The 19,718-nt window shown below is 41.0% G+C and overlaps 1 protein-coding gene across 6 annotated transcripts in view; it reads left to right on the top strand.

Moving 5' to 3' along the window:
- The window catches only part of PLPPR5 (phospholipid phosphatase related 5), a 233,038-nt gene that overhangs the window by 171,225 nt on the left and 42,095 nt on the right, over positions 1 to 19,718 (top strand). For all 6 annotated transcript variants that reach the window (XM_082311956.1, XM_082311957.1, XM_082311954.1 and 3 more), the window contains one exon: positions 15,981 to 16,169. In XM_082311956.1, the coding sequence (XP_082168082.1) occupies positions 15,981 to 16,169 (189 nt within the window). The remainder of the gene's footprint in view (positions 1 to 15,980; positions 16,170 to 19,718) is intronic.

Here is a 19,718-nt window from a genome sequence, read left to right as displayed (position 1 = left end):
TTATTTTGCATGGGACACAGAAAAAATCTGCTTTCCTGGAAATCTGTCAGCCTTTATTGACTTGAGTATTAAAGCATTTGAGCAGGCGTAAATGTGATACAGGGCATGACATGGGACTGTACGCAAGTCCTAGCTTGCTTTTCAGAGAAGTGTGTCTGAGATGCTGTTGCTCTCCATGCTGCTGATGTCCTAGCAGCACTTTCTCCTGAGCTCTACAGCAGCTGGGAAGCAGGGGCTTAGCCCTCAGCCAGGGCTCGGCCTGGCACTCCTGGCTGGGAGGTAAACGGGCCGCACAGCGTGGGGCAGCACAGCTAAAGCTGTATGAAGGTCAGTAAGTACCTTAGCCCTGGAAGGAGATGTGAGGGTGCTTGTCGGAAGTTACAGCAGGGAATAGTGACATACATGTTAGTCAGGTTCTATTTCACTCTCTTCAGAAAAATACTACTTCTTCATGAGTAGCCTGCAGGTTAGGAGCAAAAGAAAAGGTGGAGATCAGGGTGATTTACATTAGGGAATGCTAAGACTAGTTTCTCTCTTGCAACAAGGCAGAATAAGGTTTTCTCCACTTAGAGCTTGCTCCCAAGCATAGGCTTAACTCTGCTAAGCAATGATGTTACATCAGGAGATAATTTATTTGGTAGATCTAGTTTCTGTGCTCTTGGCCTTTCTGGCAATATTTAGTGGAATTTTTTTCCTAACTTATTTCTAACCTTGGGAGAGAAATTATCTAAACAGATAAGATGCACAGAAACTTTCAGTGGTAAGAAAACCAGGGTCTCTGCAGACTTCATTCTTCTGGTGATACTAAGCTCTATACCTTTCAAAATGTCAGCTTTTCTCTACAGAACAGTCTTGTAAGCTACTACTGTCAACCTTTCCGAAAACCTCTGTCCTCTTCAATTCCCAAGTGATAGAAAAGATGCACCTGGGTATTCTGTCATCTCTTCCAGACACTTTCATTAGTCTAGTTCAAAAAGATGAACCTCTCTTTATCTGTTGATCCTAGTGGATGGAACTAGGGGTTTGTATCTGACTACCCAAGCTGGAGGAAAAGATGTAAATTCTGTAAGACTTTGAAAGCTCAAAAATTGAATCTGCATGGCAGAACTTGAGCTGTGCAAACATCTGTTATATGCTGTCAAGAGCTTCTGCTGGTTCAAGGCATCATTTATGCAGTCTCTTTTATACTTGGTTTTCTGTATCAGACATTGAATTCTTATGGTATGTTGCTGCACTTGTTTATGTATTGTTTTCCTGCTGGTAACTTTTCCATTCAAGAAGCTAATGTAAGCATCAGGTTTGAGATTAATCTCCTCAAAGCCATGCAGTATCAGAAGGTAGTTTCTCCAGCAGTACCAACTCATGCAGCTACTATGACAGACCATAAATTTAGATTCCAATGGCCAATTATTGTCCAAGAGTATTGTTCAGTTTTCCTTTGACCTAAGTTTTCCCTGCCTTGTCTGTTCTTATGCAAAATCGGATTTATTTCTGCTTTCTCTAAGATGTTTTAACCCTTTTGTTGTTTAGTGAAGAATCTTTTTCTAACCTGTGCTGAAAACAGCTGTCCAGGTAACAGCTGTGAAGTAACCTTAGCTATCTCTCTTTAATGGACATATTTTAGACATGGCAGTTAGCGGTCAAAAATGCCTGCTGGACTCAGTCTTAACTACCCTAAATCTAACTGTACTAATCTTGTAACTACTCAGTATCACCAGGTGCAAACTTTTGCTAATCTTGCACACTTTTGCAATTTTAGGCTTAGGCATTCTCCTACTAAAAGCATTAAGTGGTACTATTTAAACAATATATGTGTTTTTTTCTGGTTGTCTTTTTTTCCACTTGTGCATATAAGTATACTCACTGGAATCTCTAGAGAAGGTATAATTCTTTCACCTGGTATTAAGTTTCAGAAATTACTAAACTTACCTTTTTTGAATGCAGGAATTAGAATACTACTAACTCTGGCAGTGGGCAGATCCTTTAATATATGTACCTGTGAGAATATTGACTTCTATGTACTTCAGATATTTCAGAGTTACATTCATCAACTACCTATCTAAATTTTTGTGAAAAAATTGCCTTAATGTGCAAGGGACTTCTGACTTCTTAGCACAGAGCTCTGAACTGTGCTTAACTGCACTGATAGGTTTTGTCCTTTTTTAGTTTTTGTCGGGGATATATTTTGTAGCAATAGAGCAATGGCTTTTATTCATGCTTCTCAGGAGATCCTGGCTGACATCTATCTCTGCCTTGGTTATGCATTCTGCAGAGCTCTTTATGCAATTTATTCTCCATTGAATTGTGAGCTTTCTCATAGCTGAGAATCAAGATGACTCAGACAATTTACAGCTGATTCAACAGTAGGAGGTCAATCTTAGTTTCTCCTTTACCCTTTGGGTTCTAAAGATTTATTTTCTGTCAAGAAGGACATTATTTATAATCTCTCTCTTGTGTAATTTTCTCAGCCCACCATTTTCTTATCTTTTTTTTTCTGTTTCCAGTATCTAAGTAGCTTGTCAACAGTCTTAAAAACTGGTCAGTAAGGCATTTAGCATAGGATGCAGAAACTAGTTGCATGTGAATGTCTGAACTGCAGTTGTATGAATTTGTGGTGAGACTGGAAAACCAACAAGGAAGTAAGTAAGTAAAAAGCATTTCACATCTCCCATCAAAATAGCCAGCCTTCAAAATCTCAACTTATCAATCAATCTTTATTTTAATTTATAACTCTCACAATATATTTTTTCTTTAAATTTAGAAATTTTTTTTTCCCAATGGACCTTAAAGATATTGCACTGAAGTGAAACACTAGATATGTATACTGGAGTCTGCTCTTAGATGAATAGAGTTAGAGTGTGCTTTCTGCTTCTACTAAGTATATTTGTTGGTGTTCATTTATTTGTGTATTTATTCCCATTCCAAGACTTGTAATCCCCTTTAGGTATGGAGCAAGATGCCTGATAACTTTTTTCTTCAATGTGAAATAAACCAGCACGTGAACAGGGAAGTGCAATATTAAATGTCATGCAGATTTGTTTCTACTAATACTGTTGTGTATTGTTGATCTCTTCTCCATGATTTAGCTCTTAAGACTCTGCATAGCCACTTGAATGCAAAATGTATGTCCTGAAAGGAATTAAAGAAAGTATAAAGATTATGATAGCAGTTCTACGATGATAATAATAATAACAACAAAACCAACAATAATTTAAAAATATATTCAGCTGGTTTTTTTAGTCATGTTGTAAGAAAATGAAAACTGTTTTAAAGTAACGCAGTGCTTTAAATACCATAGGTAAATGCAAAATACGAGGACAGGATCAAATATACACAATATTTGATGGAATTGAAGTTACAGAGAGATTTGATAGGAAAAATAAAATAAATAAATAAATTGTAGCTGAAAACCCTACTCCATAGCTTTCAGTGACTTTGGCTGTCCTTGGCTTGCTGCTTGGTGGAAAGCCATTCCTTCAATTACAAGTAGCCCTTTGACTCATTTTGACTTAGAGAAAATATATTTTTGACTGTCCTGCATATTACTTGGAGCATCTGAATTGGGGGAGATGATTTTTTTTCTAATCTTGCATCCCATTAACTACTCCTGGCTTATGACTTCAGATAGAAATACAATCCTAACAGGTGGCACAAAGAAGTTGCTTTAGGGAGATACATGAGATTTGAAGTACGAAGTGAATTGCTTAGGCAGTCTTTGTCATTAAATTTGTTCAGGATGTTATAGAGATCATCTTACAGAGCAATTGTGATGACTGACTGTCCTCTAGCCCCATTCCAAAAACAGAAAAAAAAAAAATTATTGGTCCTTTTAAAATCTTGCTGAATTTGATATATCAATCATTTGACAAAGAGCATGGAGGGAAACGCATCTCTAGAAACTGTGTGTGAGTCTCCTGTTCCAACAGATTCTTCTCTTCCATTGTGAAAATAGAAAAGTTTACCTGCTCAGAATCTGAGCCTTGTGAGTGTTACTGCCATATATTGAGTAGCCTACATTTGCTGCACTGTTCATTTAAATAGCTTTTGGATAGAAATTACCTTACATGAAAGTAATTCTTTCACAATTCTTTTCAGTTGCTAATTTCTGTAATTCATTTTAGTAATGCTTTGCAAGAAAAAAATATGTGCCACAATACGTATCTGTTTCATCATTGCTAGATAGGAATAGTCCACTGTTAGAAACAGTCCCCAGGGGGGCTCTGGCTATCTGTGTAGTATTTTACTTTCAAGAACAGCAACACATTTTATTTGACAATGCCCTGAAAAATTAAACTTCCAACTGTATCTAACAGGATGATAAACATTCAGAGAGAAGAGGATTTCAATACTAATCATTCACTGAGAGCAATGCAACTGAGAGAGAAAGAACTGATGCTGATGAAAAGCACTAATTGTGCTAATGAAACTTTTTAATGTCTTCTACTGACAAGGCAAGCATTGGAAAGCTGCTGCTTCTTTGAAATGGATAAAGCATAGTAATTCAATAAAGGTTCTTTATTTCTAATGTAATCTTCCCAAGCAATTTCTGAGCTTAGCTCTCATAAACCAGTAACACCCTAGTAAGCAATTTCATTGTAGCAGATAATTGTTTAAGGACTTGCATAATAGAGAACCAGATGCAAGTAAATGTCCTGCATGTAAGGGTTGTGCCAGTCACCCCAGGCAATGCAGAAATGAGCCACCTCCCCCTCTTTGTTCATCTTCACCTGCTGGTACTGAACACGATTGTAGTAGCCAATAAGATGAAGCAGGTACAGTTTCTCCTGCTGTCCATAATGCCTGATATACTTATAAGAAATAGATCAAAGCACAAGATGGCAGGAAGAGAAGATGCCAAGGACAGCAGGATCCAAGGCAGCTATAATGTGAGGGAAAGTAATCCATGAGTGAATTTTTTCTGGAATTGTCTTGAAGTCTGAAGAGGTTTCCAGAATTTTTCCTCTTCTCTCTGATGCAATGACTTTTCCAGCCCTGACCGTGAGAAATGCAGGGAGAAAACAATTCCTGACATCCACCGAATGCATTGTGGTTTACCTCTCCTGCTGGCTGTCCTGGAGGAAGGGAGGGCATCATGAGTTCTCTACCTACTGGATATGAACAAGGAGCTGAACTTCCCTTTCTCTGTGGGATATTTTTAGTATGCTTAGGCACGTTTTTAGACATTGGAAGTATTTTCGAAGAACTTGTATAGCATAACTATCCCAATTGGTTTATAAGCTTTATTACTCTGTATTTCTTTAAAACACCCACACTGGTGATATTTTTCTTGAAAACTGAAATGAAAAGATTATGTAGAAGTATCTATTCATTACATAAAACCAGTAAGATACAGCTACTGGTGCAGGATTAAATTGCTGTGTATCAACAGCAATGAAAATGTCTCCTTCCAAGATTTTCTTCTATCTCTGGGGAAGATTATATGACAAAAGCTGCTCTGTGTCCCCATTTTCATTACCCTTGTTTCTGGAGTTGCTAGTTGCAACATTATTGTAAGGCAGTTGAGATATTAAGTAGAGAGTGCATGATTAAAACCTGTGTTGATGATATGCATTTTTTAGAGTCACACATAATAGACCATACATGGTTTTCCTAAACTTGTTGTTGACTTTGGCTGTGTAACTAATGCCAAGGTCAGCTGGGACAAATCTGATATTGTTCCCGTTTCTGTGGGATGACTTTTTTTTTTTTGCTAAGTGAAATTTTAGATGTTCCTAATGGAATTAAACACTGGACATTAGGATGCCTAATAAGCTAAATAATTTGCTTCAATCCAATTTGGATACTGTCCTAGTTACTGTAGAACCACTATTCAGCATGCTGGATATTGGCATTGCTCTATGAAGAAAAGGTTAATGCCATAAAAATTATGTGTCCTAAGATGGTTGTATCTGTTTAGCAACTGCCCACTCCGTTTCCCAAAGGTTAATTTTTGTGCCGGCTTAGTGAGAATCTGATTCTGCAGCCCTTATGTTCTGTACTCAGATCTCCTACTGATTTTAATTTCTCTACATTAACAGAATTCTTATGGGGGGAAGGCCCAAACACTAATAATATTTTAATATCTCTCTATTTCTGACGTGGTTGTACTTCATAGTTACAGCTTTACCACACAGCAGTCAGTTCAAAGTAAATGAGCCTTATATGCTTCTAAGAATATAAGTTTCTGGCAATGTGAAGAGTGTAAAAACTGCATGATGCTTTAAGGCCATAAGAGTAAAGTCGCCAGGCGGTCATAAGAGAGAAGAGATAGTGATCTTAGTTCTGGCAGATATCAATTAATCCTCTCCCAGAATGAATCCTGAAGATATTCCTTGATTCTGTCCCAGTGATACGGCCTTCTTACCCCTCTACCACCTGCCAGGCCTACGAAGAGCCAGGCTGCCTGTGCATAATCAAGCTCTCCTCACGTTGTCCTGCTGTCACGCCAGTGTACTAGCTGTCTGCGTGAGCTGTCGAGCTGCTACCTTTTAATCTTTTTGCTCTGGCAGGAGCCTACAGAATCCCCCACTTACTGCATTTTCCCCCAAGAAACCTGTAATTTCAACTTCTGATGTGCTTGCCAACTTTGTAGATGTACCCTTGCACAAATCTCTCTCGCCCCACTTTTCCTCCTTTAATCATTTCTTCCCACGTGATCACTTGCCACTTCTTTCTTTTAGTACAGTCGGTTGTCTGGAGTTAAGCTGGCTAGCTGGATGAATAAGGCATCGAATGAGTAAGGATTTCCGAAAGCAGTGATCAAAGTAAAGAGTTGTGTATTAACCAAACAAGCGCATATTTTGTTACATAATAATTTGACAGTGTCCCCTATTATATCAGTGATATTCATATTCTAATCTAATAAATTTCTTACCCTTTAGCCTAACAATTTGTTAAACACAGAATATTTTTAAATGAGAAGCAATCTCAAGGAAGTTAATTTAGCAAAGAGCTTGGATTCTTTGGTTATTAATAATTCATGGTACCAACGAGAGCAAGTTACCACAAAGGATCTTCAAAAGCTCGTTTATTTATTATTTTATTATTACTCTGGCTCTTTACCTTTCCAGCTGCTCCTTGCAGTTCAGGATTCACTTCTCAAAGCAGCAAAGGCTGTTGCTATGTCTCTCAGAAATGACTTTTCAATGGTTAATGTTATTTCCTTCCTTGCTGCCTTCCTGAGTCACCTGCTAATGCTTGACAGTATACTTTTTGCCTGGAAGGTAATTATGATGAGAAATGATGACCACGTCAAAGGGGTAGCCTCTCGAGGACCAATCCTGTAACAGGTTCTATGTAGCACCTTAGTGGAGCATATACATATACACACACACACACGTATATATATGTGTATATATATGTATAGTCCTACACATATATACATATATACTATACATATATATATGTATAGTCCTATATATATGTGTATAGGACTGTTCCTTTAGAAAGGGGAAAATTAAGAGATATCTTTGCTGCTACCAGTGTAGGTAAGCGGATGGGCAGTTTCACTTTGTACCAATTCACCAATTTAGAGGAAATATGATTTTATTTTTAGACATGAATTACAATAATCAAGTGAATTACAGTAATTGCAGTGAATCACCATTAGAATGGATTGTAATCATTAAGATGAAAGACTGCAAATCTATGGGTCAGAGTAAATCAGAAGTAATTCACAGAATCACAGAAAAATGTAGGTTTGAGGGGACTCCTGGCAGTCCTGTAATCCACCCATGTGTTCAGAGCAGGGCTGACTTCAATTTTAGGTCATGTTCCCGAGAGCCTCGTCAGGGAAGTTTTGCATATCTCCAAGGATGAAGATACCTTGATAGGAGGAAAGTAGTTCAATAGTGATGGATGGAAATGGATGCTTCCTGCAATGATTGTTTGGTAGGAATCCAGTCATCTAGAAATGCACTTACTAACTTCAGTGTGAGCAGGCCTAATGCCTTAAACAAAGGTTGTCTTTTTAGTCCTGCTCTGGGCTGAGCCTTGTAGCCAGAAGGGGTAGTGTAGAGGTGGTGTTCTGCAGAAGGTGGGGGCTTCTGAAAGTGCAGAGGCATCTGTCCTGCAGTGGGCATGAAAATTGTGGCTGTGTGAAACAAACCAGCGCAGGAAATTCCTGTGAGGTGTGTCCTCACTGGCTGGGTGACAGTGTCATTCACAGCGGTATCACAGGGCTGTATGAACGCTTTGTGTCTTTGTGGCTGACTACTTTTTGTCATTAGACTTTACGTTTTCCTCTTTCTTGAGTTTTCTGTCTTCGCTGCATGCTCATGAACAAGCTACAAAAGAAAAGGCATTTTTCAGAGAAAGGATGTTGTGAAAACATGAATGTAACATCAACGGCTTGGTTGGGAATGGAAATGTGTGAAACCTGTGTTTCTTGTAGCTCTGTGGATAGTGAATGCCGAAGGCTACCCCGGCATACAGAAGAGCTGGGTTCTGGGTGATAAGTATTATGAATTGGACTTTAAATATTTTTAGTATTTAAATTTTTCAAAGTAATCTAAGAAAATCATCAGTTCTGTTTCTAGCTTTCTTGAACAGTTACCTGGTAGCAATGAATAGTGTCTGTAATTCTGTTCGGTAAATTCTGTGGGCTTTTTTTTTTTGCCTTTTTCTCCATTGAACCACTGGCTAAAGGTATCCTGAACTTGCTCTTTCTACGCTTTTCATCTTAATTTTATGAAGTAATGGATAATATCCAACTTGGGAATGGGATTTCAGGTGTAATGCTAATGAGAAATGTCTGTTATAATTTGTAAGAACATAAGTAGTTCTACCGCACAACTGTGTGTGAGCTTATCCAGCAGAAACTGTTACAGAGGATGTATTGGACTTCTGCCAGCATGAGCTGCATACATTAAACGATAACCAGAGCTGGAAGTATGCAGTGATTATGGTGCATAATTTATGGTATTAGCCTATTTGTCTTTCCCTTTTGAGAGAAAGTTAGTAAGTGGGTTAATTTAATCTTATGTGCAGACTTGTGCTTGAAAGTATCTTTGGAGTCTTGTATACCTTACCTGTTCATGAGACAATTGCTAAGGGCCAAGCTTGGTTATGGAAAGAGATAACTCTGCAAGTTTTACTATGCAGCTGCCCCTGAATTGAGGAATCCTCAGTCTTGGCAGGAAGACCTCACAATTCCATGCAGAGTCCCATGCCAAAGTGACAGTCTAATATCTTTTACACACTTTTGGATGGTTTTACCTTTCCCCTCCTCAGTATCTCAGAATATTTTATTCCCCAGTTATGGAATTAGCAAAAGATAATGATGGCAAGTGTGCAGAGCTAAAAATTAGTCACACTTCTTTTTAAGTGTGGAATTTAAAAATGAGAGGGTGGATTCATCGAGGTAGAGACCAGGCGGTAAAACATCAATGCTGACAGCAGACAGGGCGTGCTTTTTCACACAAGTTTTCTTGCAAATGAACAAGGTCTCCTTCAGTTAAAACAGAAGTTTATCTCTGTCTCTCTGCTAACTTCAGGTGTTGCGCACAGATCTTTGAGCAATGTGTTTACAGTATGTGTAACTGGGGACTGCTAGAGTCCAGTTCTTATATGCGGCTAAGCTGTGGGTGAGAGCATAAGTAACCACAGAAAGGTGGCTGGATGGGCTGGCCATTTCCTTCCTTCATACTTCTGTGTTTTCAGACCGATGGAAGTTTTATACTGACAATGTAGAATCTTGAAGAGCGGGCAAACATTTACTTTAAGTGCATTCCCTTAATGGCTGTACAGAATATTTAGCTGATAAATTGTATTTAGTCTCACCATTTATAATAAATGGTACAAAAGAGAAGGCAAATCATAAATGCAGCAAACTCCTATATTCAAATGAGTGAAATGAATTCAGTAATATGTAAAGGGAGTTTTGGTCTATAAAACCTTCAAGCATTGTACAAATGTCTGAACTAATTTTGGATTTTGTACAAAATCGGCTGTACAGATACATACAGTGTACTGCACAGGGCAGGTCTGTGTGATTATTTTTTTTTTTCTGCTTGACTACTGCACCATGAATAGGCTAGTGCTTTGCTTCTGTCAGCTACTGTTCAGTAATCTGCTGCATCAATCTTCCAAGGTATCGCTGATTACCTCGAAAAGGGGTTTCCTTTCATCAAAAGAAATGGTAAGATTGATGATATTCTGGGTGAATGCAATGAGTAAGTTTATTCCAAAATCCTGAGGTTACTCATATGATTTTTATCGAACTAATTATGCCAAAGATTGCCAAGTTTACAGTCAGTTTGTATAACATTGCAGTTACTGAAAATGTGTCTACCAATGAAGAGAACTTCATAGCTGCGGTAATAATTTTCTAAGCGGTAGACTTTTTCCTAAGTTTATCTGAGGTAAGATTAAATAAGCATTATTTGAGCTTTCAAATATCAGTGTTTCATTTCATTTCACATTGACAAAACTATGTTCTGTATTTTTTTATTTTGACAGGATAGTTGTAGATACGCTAATTCAGGCTTTAGTTCTCAAGATGTACAGGCCGTAGGTACATGGTGTCCCTCTGGCATCCCAAATTTCTGTTCTAACCTATGAAGAACTTGCATGTAATAATACTTCTTAATTTGAAGATAGCAAGCAGTTTTAAGAAGATTAATTATCTTATTGATGTAAACACTGACTAGGCAACTAATGTGCTGTTACTGCTACTCATTATATCAAACTCAATCATTTCATTGTTGCCTTGTCCTCCTCCTCATTTGTTTCATCTCCATCTGCTCACTCTCTCTTATACTTGCACTGCATTGTATGAGGTGCCCAAGCCTACCAGGGCAAAATGTTGTCTTCTGTGGGAATAGGGTCTAGCTCTACATAATACTGCAATACAAATGCAATATTAATGCTTATGCTGCTGCTGATTTGACTTTTTTCTCCCCGTGTGACTCTTGAAAAGTATAATTCCTATTTTGGAGCTAGTTTAGCTATGTGCGAGGGAAAGTTAAGAGTAAAATTGATCAGATCTCACTAGAGCCCTTTAAAAGAAGGGTGCTAGTCTAAGCTCATCGTCAAAGCTTGCTTCATTATTGTTGCAAGTGGTATCATCAGAGGCTGGTATTTCTTAGGATGGAATGAATGATATTTTCAGAGGATGATTCATCCTGCCCTAATGTAGTAGAGCTTAGTCACCTACTGGAGTTGTCTCTCTCTGTGAACTACATACTAATACCATATGAAAAGCTTAGATTTGGTGCCTAACTTGTTTGAATCATACTGCAAGTGTTCTGGGCAAGCCCCCATTTCTGATTCTGTGCCATGCTCCAACTGCTAGAAAATCATTTTTCTCTTGCGTTATGATAGTCCTACAAGTATAAATTTTAGCAGTGAATGCCCTGGGCTTTAGGACTTAAATCACTGCATATCATTAAACAATTTAATTAAACAATTAAAATGCCCTTTTAGTTATCTCTTAACAATATCTGTTATTAAATACAGAGGAAGAGAGCATTGTATATTGGCAGAGTAAAGCTTGCATCAAATACCTAAGTATTATACAGTGTTCTTCTAAAGTTTGTACACAAGTAAATCTCTTTCCTGCTGTTTGCCAAATTAGGGGGCTTTCCCTAATTTTCTTCCTCGATAAAGCCAGGAGGTCTCTAAAGATTTTAGTTCATTCTGTCTCTTCCCTGCTGCTGTGCCATCAACACAGATGCAGGATTCCCTTCAGAAAGGACTGGTTTAGTGTAGTAGTGTGGAGCTGTAACAGGGAAACAGCCATGGGGTTGCCAGCTGCTGTCACTCTGATAAAGCATGAAAGAGATAAACAAAAAGGTAAAAACAGTGGGACAATTTGATATCAATTCTTATTTCTCTTCCCATTGAGAAGGCTTTGTTGGGTTGGCTTTGTTTCTTTACTGCCTTTTGCCATAGCAATATTTTATAACTAGAAAATACTATAAAAAGTGGTAATGACACATGAAAGGCACATGAAAGGTTAGTGAATTTGGTTTGGAATTGGAAGTACCTCCCTGTAATGAAGGTCATGATTTCAAAGTATTGCAAAACAGTGCAGCTAAGGTTTCTCTTTGTCTGCCCTGCTCTAGATTGTGTCACTTGAGCTGATATTTCACTTAAAATTAGGCAGCAAATGAAAAGAACAAGATAAATCTATGAGGACTATCAGGGGAACTCCTCCTCTGACATCAGTGGCACTATTCCCAAGAAAGTTAGTTGCAAAACCAGTCTGTCTGTCATCTGAGTTTCAACTGACAATTTTACCAATAGCCTTCTGAAACAAAAATTTTCTGTTGGTTCTGGGCTTTTCTCTGCCATTCTGCTGTCATTGCATATCACTGGTATAAATCTGCAGGGAATACTGTGATTGCAGAATATATTTAGCTGACTGCATTAGTCACTGGGGATTGTGTTCTTGTGCTTCTATTTATTTGATTTAATACGTTTGCATATTCAACTGTGCAGCCAATAAACATCATGTTCATTATAATAAAAAGTATAGCTCTGGTTTTACTTGACCAGCTAACTGTATATTCATGAGGGCAAGCCTCTGGTGCGCAGGCCATGCTTATAAAGCACGTCTGCAACAAGAGGAATTGGTTTACGGGTATTAAAATAAAGCAATATTTGGTATTATTGTCTTTTTGCTTTTGTAATATTCTAAGCATCTTGTGGAGCTTGCTTACCTATGCATTCCTAAGCATTTCTACCCTTCATTATTATACCATAGCATATGTAGTCTACATAGTGCAACAGTCAACTTCTATGAAGAGAACAGTAACAAGCATCCCGTGCATGTGTGTTTTTTTAACTGGTGCAAGTCAGACAGAAGCTAATCCAGATTTGAACTTAACTTTATCAGCTGCAAGAAACCAAGCCTTTCAGACTTGTTCTAAGGAAAAAAAAAATTCTTCAAAATGGGAGAAGAGGAAGAAGGGGCTGAGAAATTACGACAGCGCCAGAGCAGGCCTTATCTGTATAAAAATAAATACATAGTTCATCATTATTTTCAGAAACAGTCATAAGTTTACAGAGCTTTCAAAGAAAAAAAATCATTGAAATTTTTATATACCTTCTGCTTTAAAGTTTTTTGGCATCTGGTCATCTACTCTGTAGTTGAGCCCCTTGGTATTCAATAAGGTGACCTGACTACTTTTCTCACCTGATGATCTTTACTCTAAAAACTGGAGGTTGGAGAAAGGGAATAATTAATTCCCTTAATTCCTCAATGAAGCATCATGTTGACCATCAATCGATTTGCCTACGTAGCACCATTTCTTTTGAATGAAAAACAGAGCCTGACATTTTCGTGGTTTAGTTTTTTTCGTCAGTGACCTGAGCTGACTCAGATCACTCCGAGCTGACTCTGAGTTGACTGCCAATGAAGCTGACTTTAAAACTCCTCTTTGACTTAAATCCTGTATTCTCTGATTTGTAACTCTATTAAATGGCCAGTCCACCTGTAGTATTTGAAGCATGGGCACTAGATTAAGCCAAATAATACAAGTGAAGATTGTATCTAATAGATTTATTCCAGCCTGTTGCATGATTGGAAGCTACATATTAGAGCCTAAATAGTGTCACTGTTGTAGAGTAAGAGAAAAGCATAAAGACAAACTCCCTTCATTTTAATGCCCCTTAATAATTCCTTTAATAGTCTTATGCTTCATTTAATGGCAGCCAATATATGCTTGCTAGCATTTGAGTATCAGCAGAAAAGACAGAGCGTTCAGGATACAGATGTATTCCTGTACCACCAGAAATATTATTAATTCTGTTTAGCCTTAACACGAGAAGGCAAGGGCATTTCTTACAGTTGTTTACATCTACCTCATGGCAGGGTGTAGAGAAGGGAAAGTCAGATTCTTCTCTCCAGGTTCCCAGTGACAGGAGGTGAGGCAGCAGGCCCAGGATGGAGCACAGAGAATTCTAGCTTAATAGAAGGAAAAACTGTTTTACATGTCAGTGGTTGGACACTGGCACAGGTTGTCTAGAGTGGTTGTGGAATCTCCATCCTTCGAGATACTTGACAGTTGACTGGACTGAGCAACCTGATCTAATGGAACCTGTGTTGAGCAGGTGGTTGGCCTATGTGACCTATGGAGATTTTTTCCAAAATCTATGATCCGAAATCCTTCAGAGATTTTGATAGTAGCTTCAAAAAAGTTTTGTAAAAACAGGACTTTCAATGTCCTCTAATTCCTATATGCAATAGCTCCATTGGTATCATCTATAAATAGAAGTTGGCTTGTAATAGCAAAATGCAGGAGTATTTTATTAGCTGGTTACTGGAAAAAGGTTGATTTCCCCCAATGCCAATTTTTGAAATAAATATGCCACCAGTGTTTCTCTGGGGCACCCACTCAAATAGAGCAGAAGAGCTGAGTCTAGTGCTCCTTGCAGTCCTGCTGTTGACTTTGGACTTTGGATCAGCCCTTATATCCTGCCAATGGGGGGATTCGCATGCAATCGCCAGGATGAAATTAAGATTTTTGTGTATGGTAGTGGATATTGGACTGCACTAAAGAAATGGGGAAAATAAGCTCTGTGCTAGGCAGAATTCACCACAAGATGTCTCATGTCTCACTTACATATTTTTCGCATCGGTAGGGAGCCATCCAGCTACGTCTGGTGAGTGCAGTGCGAATGCCGTGATGTAGGTGCTTCTGGGGAGTGTGTTAAGAACACGTAACAACAGACTGGACGCGGATTCCAGGCATGAAGAGTGCGTTCTTCAAGGGCCGATTAAAAATAAATGCACGCAGACTAACATCACTGGTGATGAACGCAATTCTCCAGAAAGAGGAGGAAAATGAACAGTTAAAGCCAAAGTACAACACTAGAAGAATGATTGCACGTTATAAAACAGGGCAATCAAATCTCATTTGTTATTTCTAACAGCCTTTACTAAGTAAGCCAAGTGGAATCTTTAAAGCTAGGGTGTCCCTTTAAAGACTGTTTCCCAGCCATATAACATTTTGGGGTGGGGTGGGGGAGTGCCTTTAGGTAAGTTTTTATCTTTTGCTCTCTTGGCTTTGGGAATCCAGACCAGAGCCCACACATGAGTGAATCTGTGCAAGCATTGGGCACGGCTGAAACATTGGGAACAGTCGTCTGTTCTCAAGTGTATGTGTATGTATTTTTAAGTGGAACTCTTTTGTGTTCATATGTGTGTGACTTCTCCCAGCACTGGAGCAGACTCTTCTCTTACTCTGGGATGTTACCTGGGCGAGGACAGCTTCGTGTCCAGCTACCTATCTTCTTTATAGCGGTTAAACGCTAATTGCTTTAATAGCCATGCATAGGCAAAAGGATATGTGTTTCCACTTTGAGGCCTTTACCACCCCGGCAGATAGCGGCGGGCCCTTTGCCTGCCCGGCCGCGTCCCAGCTGCGGCTGCCGGCGGTGCCGGCGGCTCCGGGCGGGGCGGGGCGGGGCGGGGCGGCGGGCAGCGGCGGGAGCGGCCCGGCCGAGCGCGGCCCCCACGCAGGTGCATGTGGCGGCGCCGAGGGGTCCCGCCGCACCCCGCCCCGCGGGAGGCGGGGGGAAGGCGGGGAGGGCTCGCTCGCCAGCCGCGGCGGCGGGGCCGTGCCGCGGGAGCTGTCCCGCGGCCGGGGAACTTTCGGATTGGCTTTCGCCGCCGGTGGGGAGCCTCCCCCCGCCGCCCGGGCCGGGGTCCGGCGCGGCGGCTGCTGCTCCCCGGGCGGGGCGGGGCGAAGCCGCCCCCTCTCGCCGCCGGGCTCCGCCCGCCCGCCCGCTGAACGAGCCGGCGCCTGGGCTGGAGCCGGTGCCGGTGCCGGAGCGGCGGGCCGGGCCCCCGCCTGCCCTGCCCTGCCCTGCCCTGCCCTGCCCACGCTGCTGGCCGCCGCCGAGCCGCCTCCGCCCGCGGTGGATGCCGCCGGGGAGCGGGCGGAGCGCGCCGCCGGGGAGGGGGGCTGCCGCGGCCGCCGGAGCCCACGTAGATGCGAGTGCCCTCTCCGCTCACCAGCATGCTTTACTTCCAGATGGTGATCATGGCAGGGACCGTGATGCTGGCTTATTATTTCGAGTACACCGACACCTTCACGGTCAACGTGCAAGGCTTCTTCTGCTACGAGGGCGCGTACCGAAAGCCCTACCCGGGCCCGGAGGACCGCAGCGCCGTGCCCCCGGTGCTCCTCTACTCGCTGACGGCAGGCGTGCCCGTGCTGGTGGTAAGCTGGCAACTTGTTGGGCTGGACCGGGCCGGGCCGGGCCGGGCCGCGGGCGCCGGCCGGAGCGGCGCCGCCGGCGGGACGGCTCTGGGGTGGGCGCTGCGGGAGGGGACCCTCCGTGCTCCCGGCGCTGCGGGGCTGCGGCCCGGTCCCGCGGGCCTCGGCGGGCAGCGCTGCCCGGCCGGCCCCTGCCCCGGCCCCGGCCCCGCCGCTGCCCACCCCGCGCCTCTGGAGTTTATTTTTAGCACCGATTTATGTAACCGCCTGTGTCTCTATTGCCAGCCCCGTTCCGCTCCTTTTGGTAAAAATCATCTCTTATTTTTCGAAACGTGTGTCGGTTGCAGGTAGATGGGCAACCTGAGTGAAAGCCGCTTGTTTGCAACCACTTGCTAATAATTTCACTCAGTACTAATTAGAAACCCCCTCTGTCAGTTTATTTTTTTTGAAAGTAAACTGGTATCTGCAAGGAACAGGGAGCAGTTCTGCTTGATTTAGTTGTCTCCATATGTGACAGTTACTGATGTGTGTGCAAACTAAACCTGTGTGTCTCTAATTGAATATGATCTTCTGTCAATCAGGTTTAAATAGGTGTATCTAAAATGAGATTTATTTCATTGATTTTCTTTGGGTTTTGGGAAAAACAGCTAAGAGGGAAAAGCAGTGAGATGTCTTCCCTTCAAGTTGCTGAATGTACTATTTGTGTTGTCAGATAACAAGGGCATTAGCATCATTTAATAATCCCTGACCATACTGTGGAGCAAAGACTGAGAGGGAATGAGATGCGAGTGTTTAACCATCGGGGATGGATTATATATAAAACTCATTGGGTGCATGCACAGTTACACATACAGAAACTCCTTGTAAAGAGTTTATTTTAATCAGCTGTAAGCATTAGAATAAAAAGATATACAATAAGAGGCCTTTTAAGATAGTAACTGTTAGTTTCACAGATTAATTCCTTTTCAGGAAAATATAAAAAATATGAGAAGAGAAAGCTTCATTGAGATGATACTATGGTAATCCCAGACACAATTCCCTTCTGCATTGTAGCACCATGAGGTCTCGGATGGTATCCAACATAAAACCTCATGGTCAAGCTCAGGCTTAGTATTTGAGACTTTGTTCTTTTTTCCTAGGGATTGAACTACATCATTTGGCAAAACATGTTATGTAGGCATTTGGTTTCATTTTCCTTTTTATTTTAACATCAGTTGGTTGACCATTTTATTTACCTGTTTGTTTGTTTGCTCTTTTGAACCCCCAAATGCCATTGAGATTTTAAAGGGTCTTTTTTTTTGTTGGTGGTGTTTTTCTGTTGTTTGCATGTGATGTTTGTTTTGCTTTTAATTCTATTTCTTTTGTTTGGCTCAGGAAGTTATAAAGATTATGTCAGATATTCATGATGAGCATCTCTTTTTCCTAATATGTGTCAACAAAATGGATTGGTAGTTTCCATTCATTTCCTGGGTGCTAGATGATTACGTCAGAGAAATCACCATGACATTTTGGGTTGGCAGTCTTGTAATTAGCCTTGCTAAAACTAATAATAGAATTTAATGATATTTGACTGTGCTTCCTCTCCCAGTCACCAGTCTCTCAGGCAAATGACATGCATTGGGAGGTCAGGGCATGGAAAACCACACTGCAGGTGCCGGTGCTGCCCTTTTTTTTTTTTTTTTTTATGTTATTTTATTAAATGGAGAATTCAGCCCCTGGGAATCTCATGACTTCAACAGCATTAAGTCTAATCATTAGCATTCTTAAATAAAGGCAACGTTTTTCAGGCTTCAGACAGAATTCTGTTCTGATTCTCCATGGGCAATCCTCCGGGACTTTGTGTTTCCGCAGGATACCTCTTGCTCAGTTGTTCAGGATATGGACATTGCCTTTGCTTGTTCTTTGCATTGAAAGAAGTGGTGAAGGTAGCATTTCTTCACTAAGGCAACTTGAATGCTTTTAGCAGTAGGTGAACTTCCTTCCCAAGATTGCAGAGATGAATTAGATTTTCTTCTATTTCATTTGTTTCTAGTCTATGACAGTTTGAACATAGATGTTCTGTGTATTTTTTCTTTTTTCGATAAATGAAATATAAAAGTGAACCATGTAACAAAGCCATATTTCTGCCTGCAAAGATACAAGTGTAGACCAGTGAAGGAAATGGATTTCTATCAATATAATTGTACTTTTTTTTTCCCCAAATCACTATTGTCATGGAAAGTAGTTTATTAAATATTGTGATTTGTGAGAGTTTTAAAAAAAATGCCTTTTTTTTTTCTTTTTCTTTCTGTTAGTTTGTTGTGTGAGGTTAATTCTGTTTCTGGAGTTTTGAGATAGAGCAACAAAGAGTCTTTACCTTGGTGTTCAGGGTGACTGTTTTTTTTTTTTGAGGGATGGGGCTTGTTGAATTGGAGCCATAGAGTGCTTCAAGGTAACCCAGATTCTCTTAATGTGACTCAATCAATGACTCCATTGCACTGAGTTTTAATGAAGTTTCTCTAAAATCAGAGAATAAATGAGTTTTTCCAGTGACTTTCTTCTTTCTACATGCCTGCTATTAAAAAAACCTGAAAAAGTAAAGTACCAGTAGCTGGATCTGTCTTGATGAGCATCTCATCAGCAATGGGTCTCTTCCTACTTAAGTGTCAAGCCACACGGTAGAGCCGAGTGTCTGGTCACAGGGCAGCAGCACGCATTTGCTGAGACATAAATAATGAGCTGGGTCATTTGACAAGGATGTACCTGTGAGCACTAAGTTAATCCCGGAAACGTTCAGGTTGGTCTTTAAAATGCTACTTCCTGCTAATGCGTTCCTGCAGCCCTGGTGTGGCATTGCCGCCATGCTTCCATTCCTGAGTCTGTCTGTTTCCCCATCCCGTCTGTCCCCATGCCATCCAAGGACAGATGCAGCTGGCTGTCAGGTCACAGGTCCTCAGGAGTCTGATCTGGGAAATGGAGTCCTGGGGCAGAAGCAGAGACTGCTTGCTCTGCTGTAATGCTTGACTTGCAGGTGCTCTGGTATGGGAAAGGGAAACTGACTGAAGGAAGGGGGTTTTGTACTCTGCACTTGGGACTTACTGGGTTTGTATCTCTACAGTCTTTTGTCAAGTATTTACAAAGTATTAACCAAGTATTTGGTCAGCCCTGAAGTGGTCAGACAGTTGGACTAGATGATTGCTGTAGGTCCCTTCCAACTGAACTATTCTATTCTACAATATCTCCTAGGTCATGTAGGAGCTAGTAAGAAGTCAAATTCTTGTGCTATTCACTTCAACAGTAACCATTTTTCTTGTCTGCTAATAGACATATCTGCTTGAAGTCCCTGCAACTTCAGAGTTGCCTTGGGAAACTGTGGATGCCCCCTCCCTGGAAGTGTTCACAGCCAGGCTGGATGGGGCTTTGAGCAACCTGGTCTAGTGGAAGGTGTCCCTGCCCATGGCAGGGGGGTGGGAACTGCATGATCTTTAAGGTCCCTTCCAACCCAAACCATTCGATGATTCATAGGTATAAGAGCAATTGTAGGAAACCTGTAGAGGAATCTAGCAGCTGTTC

Source organism: Platalea leucorodia, assembly GCF_965183815.1.
Source record: "Platalea leucorodia genome assembly, chromosome: 5".
NCBI classification, from domain to species: Eukaryota; Metazoa; Chordata; class Aves; order Pelecaniformes; family Threskiornithidae; genus Platalea; species Platalea leucorodia.
The sequence above is the reverse complement of the archived record's forward strand: the minus strand, read 5'-3'. Positions and strand labels throughout refer to the sequence as shown.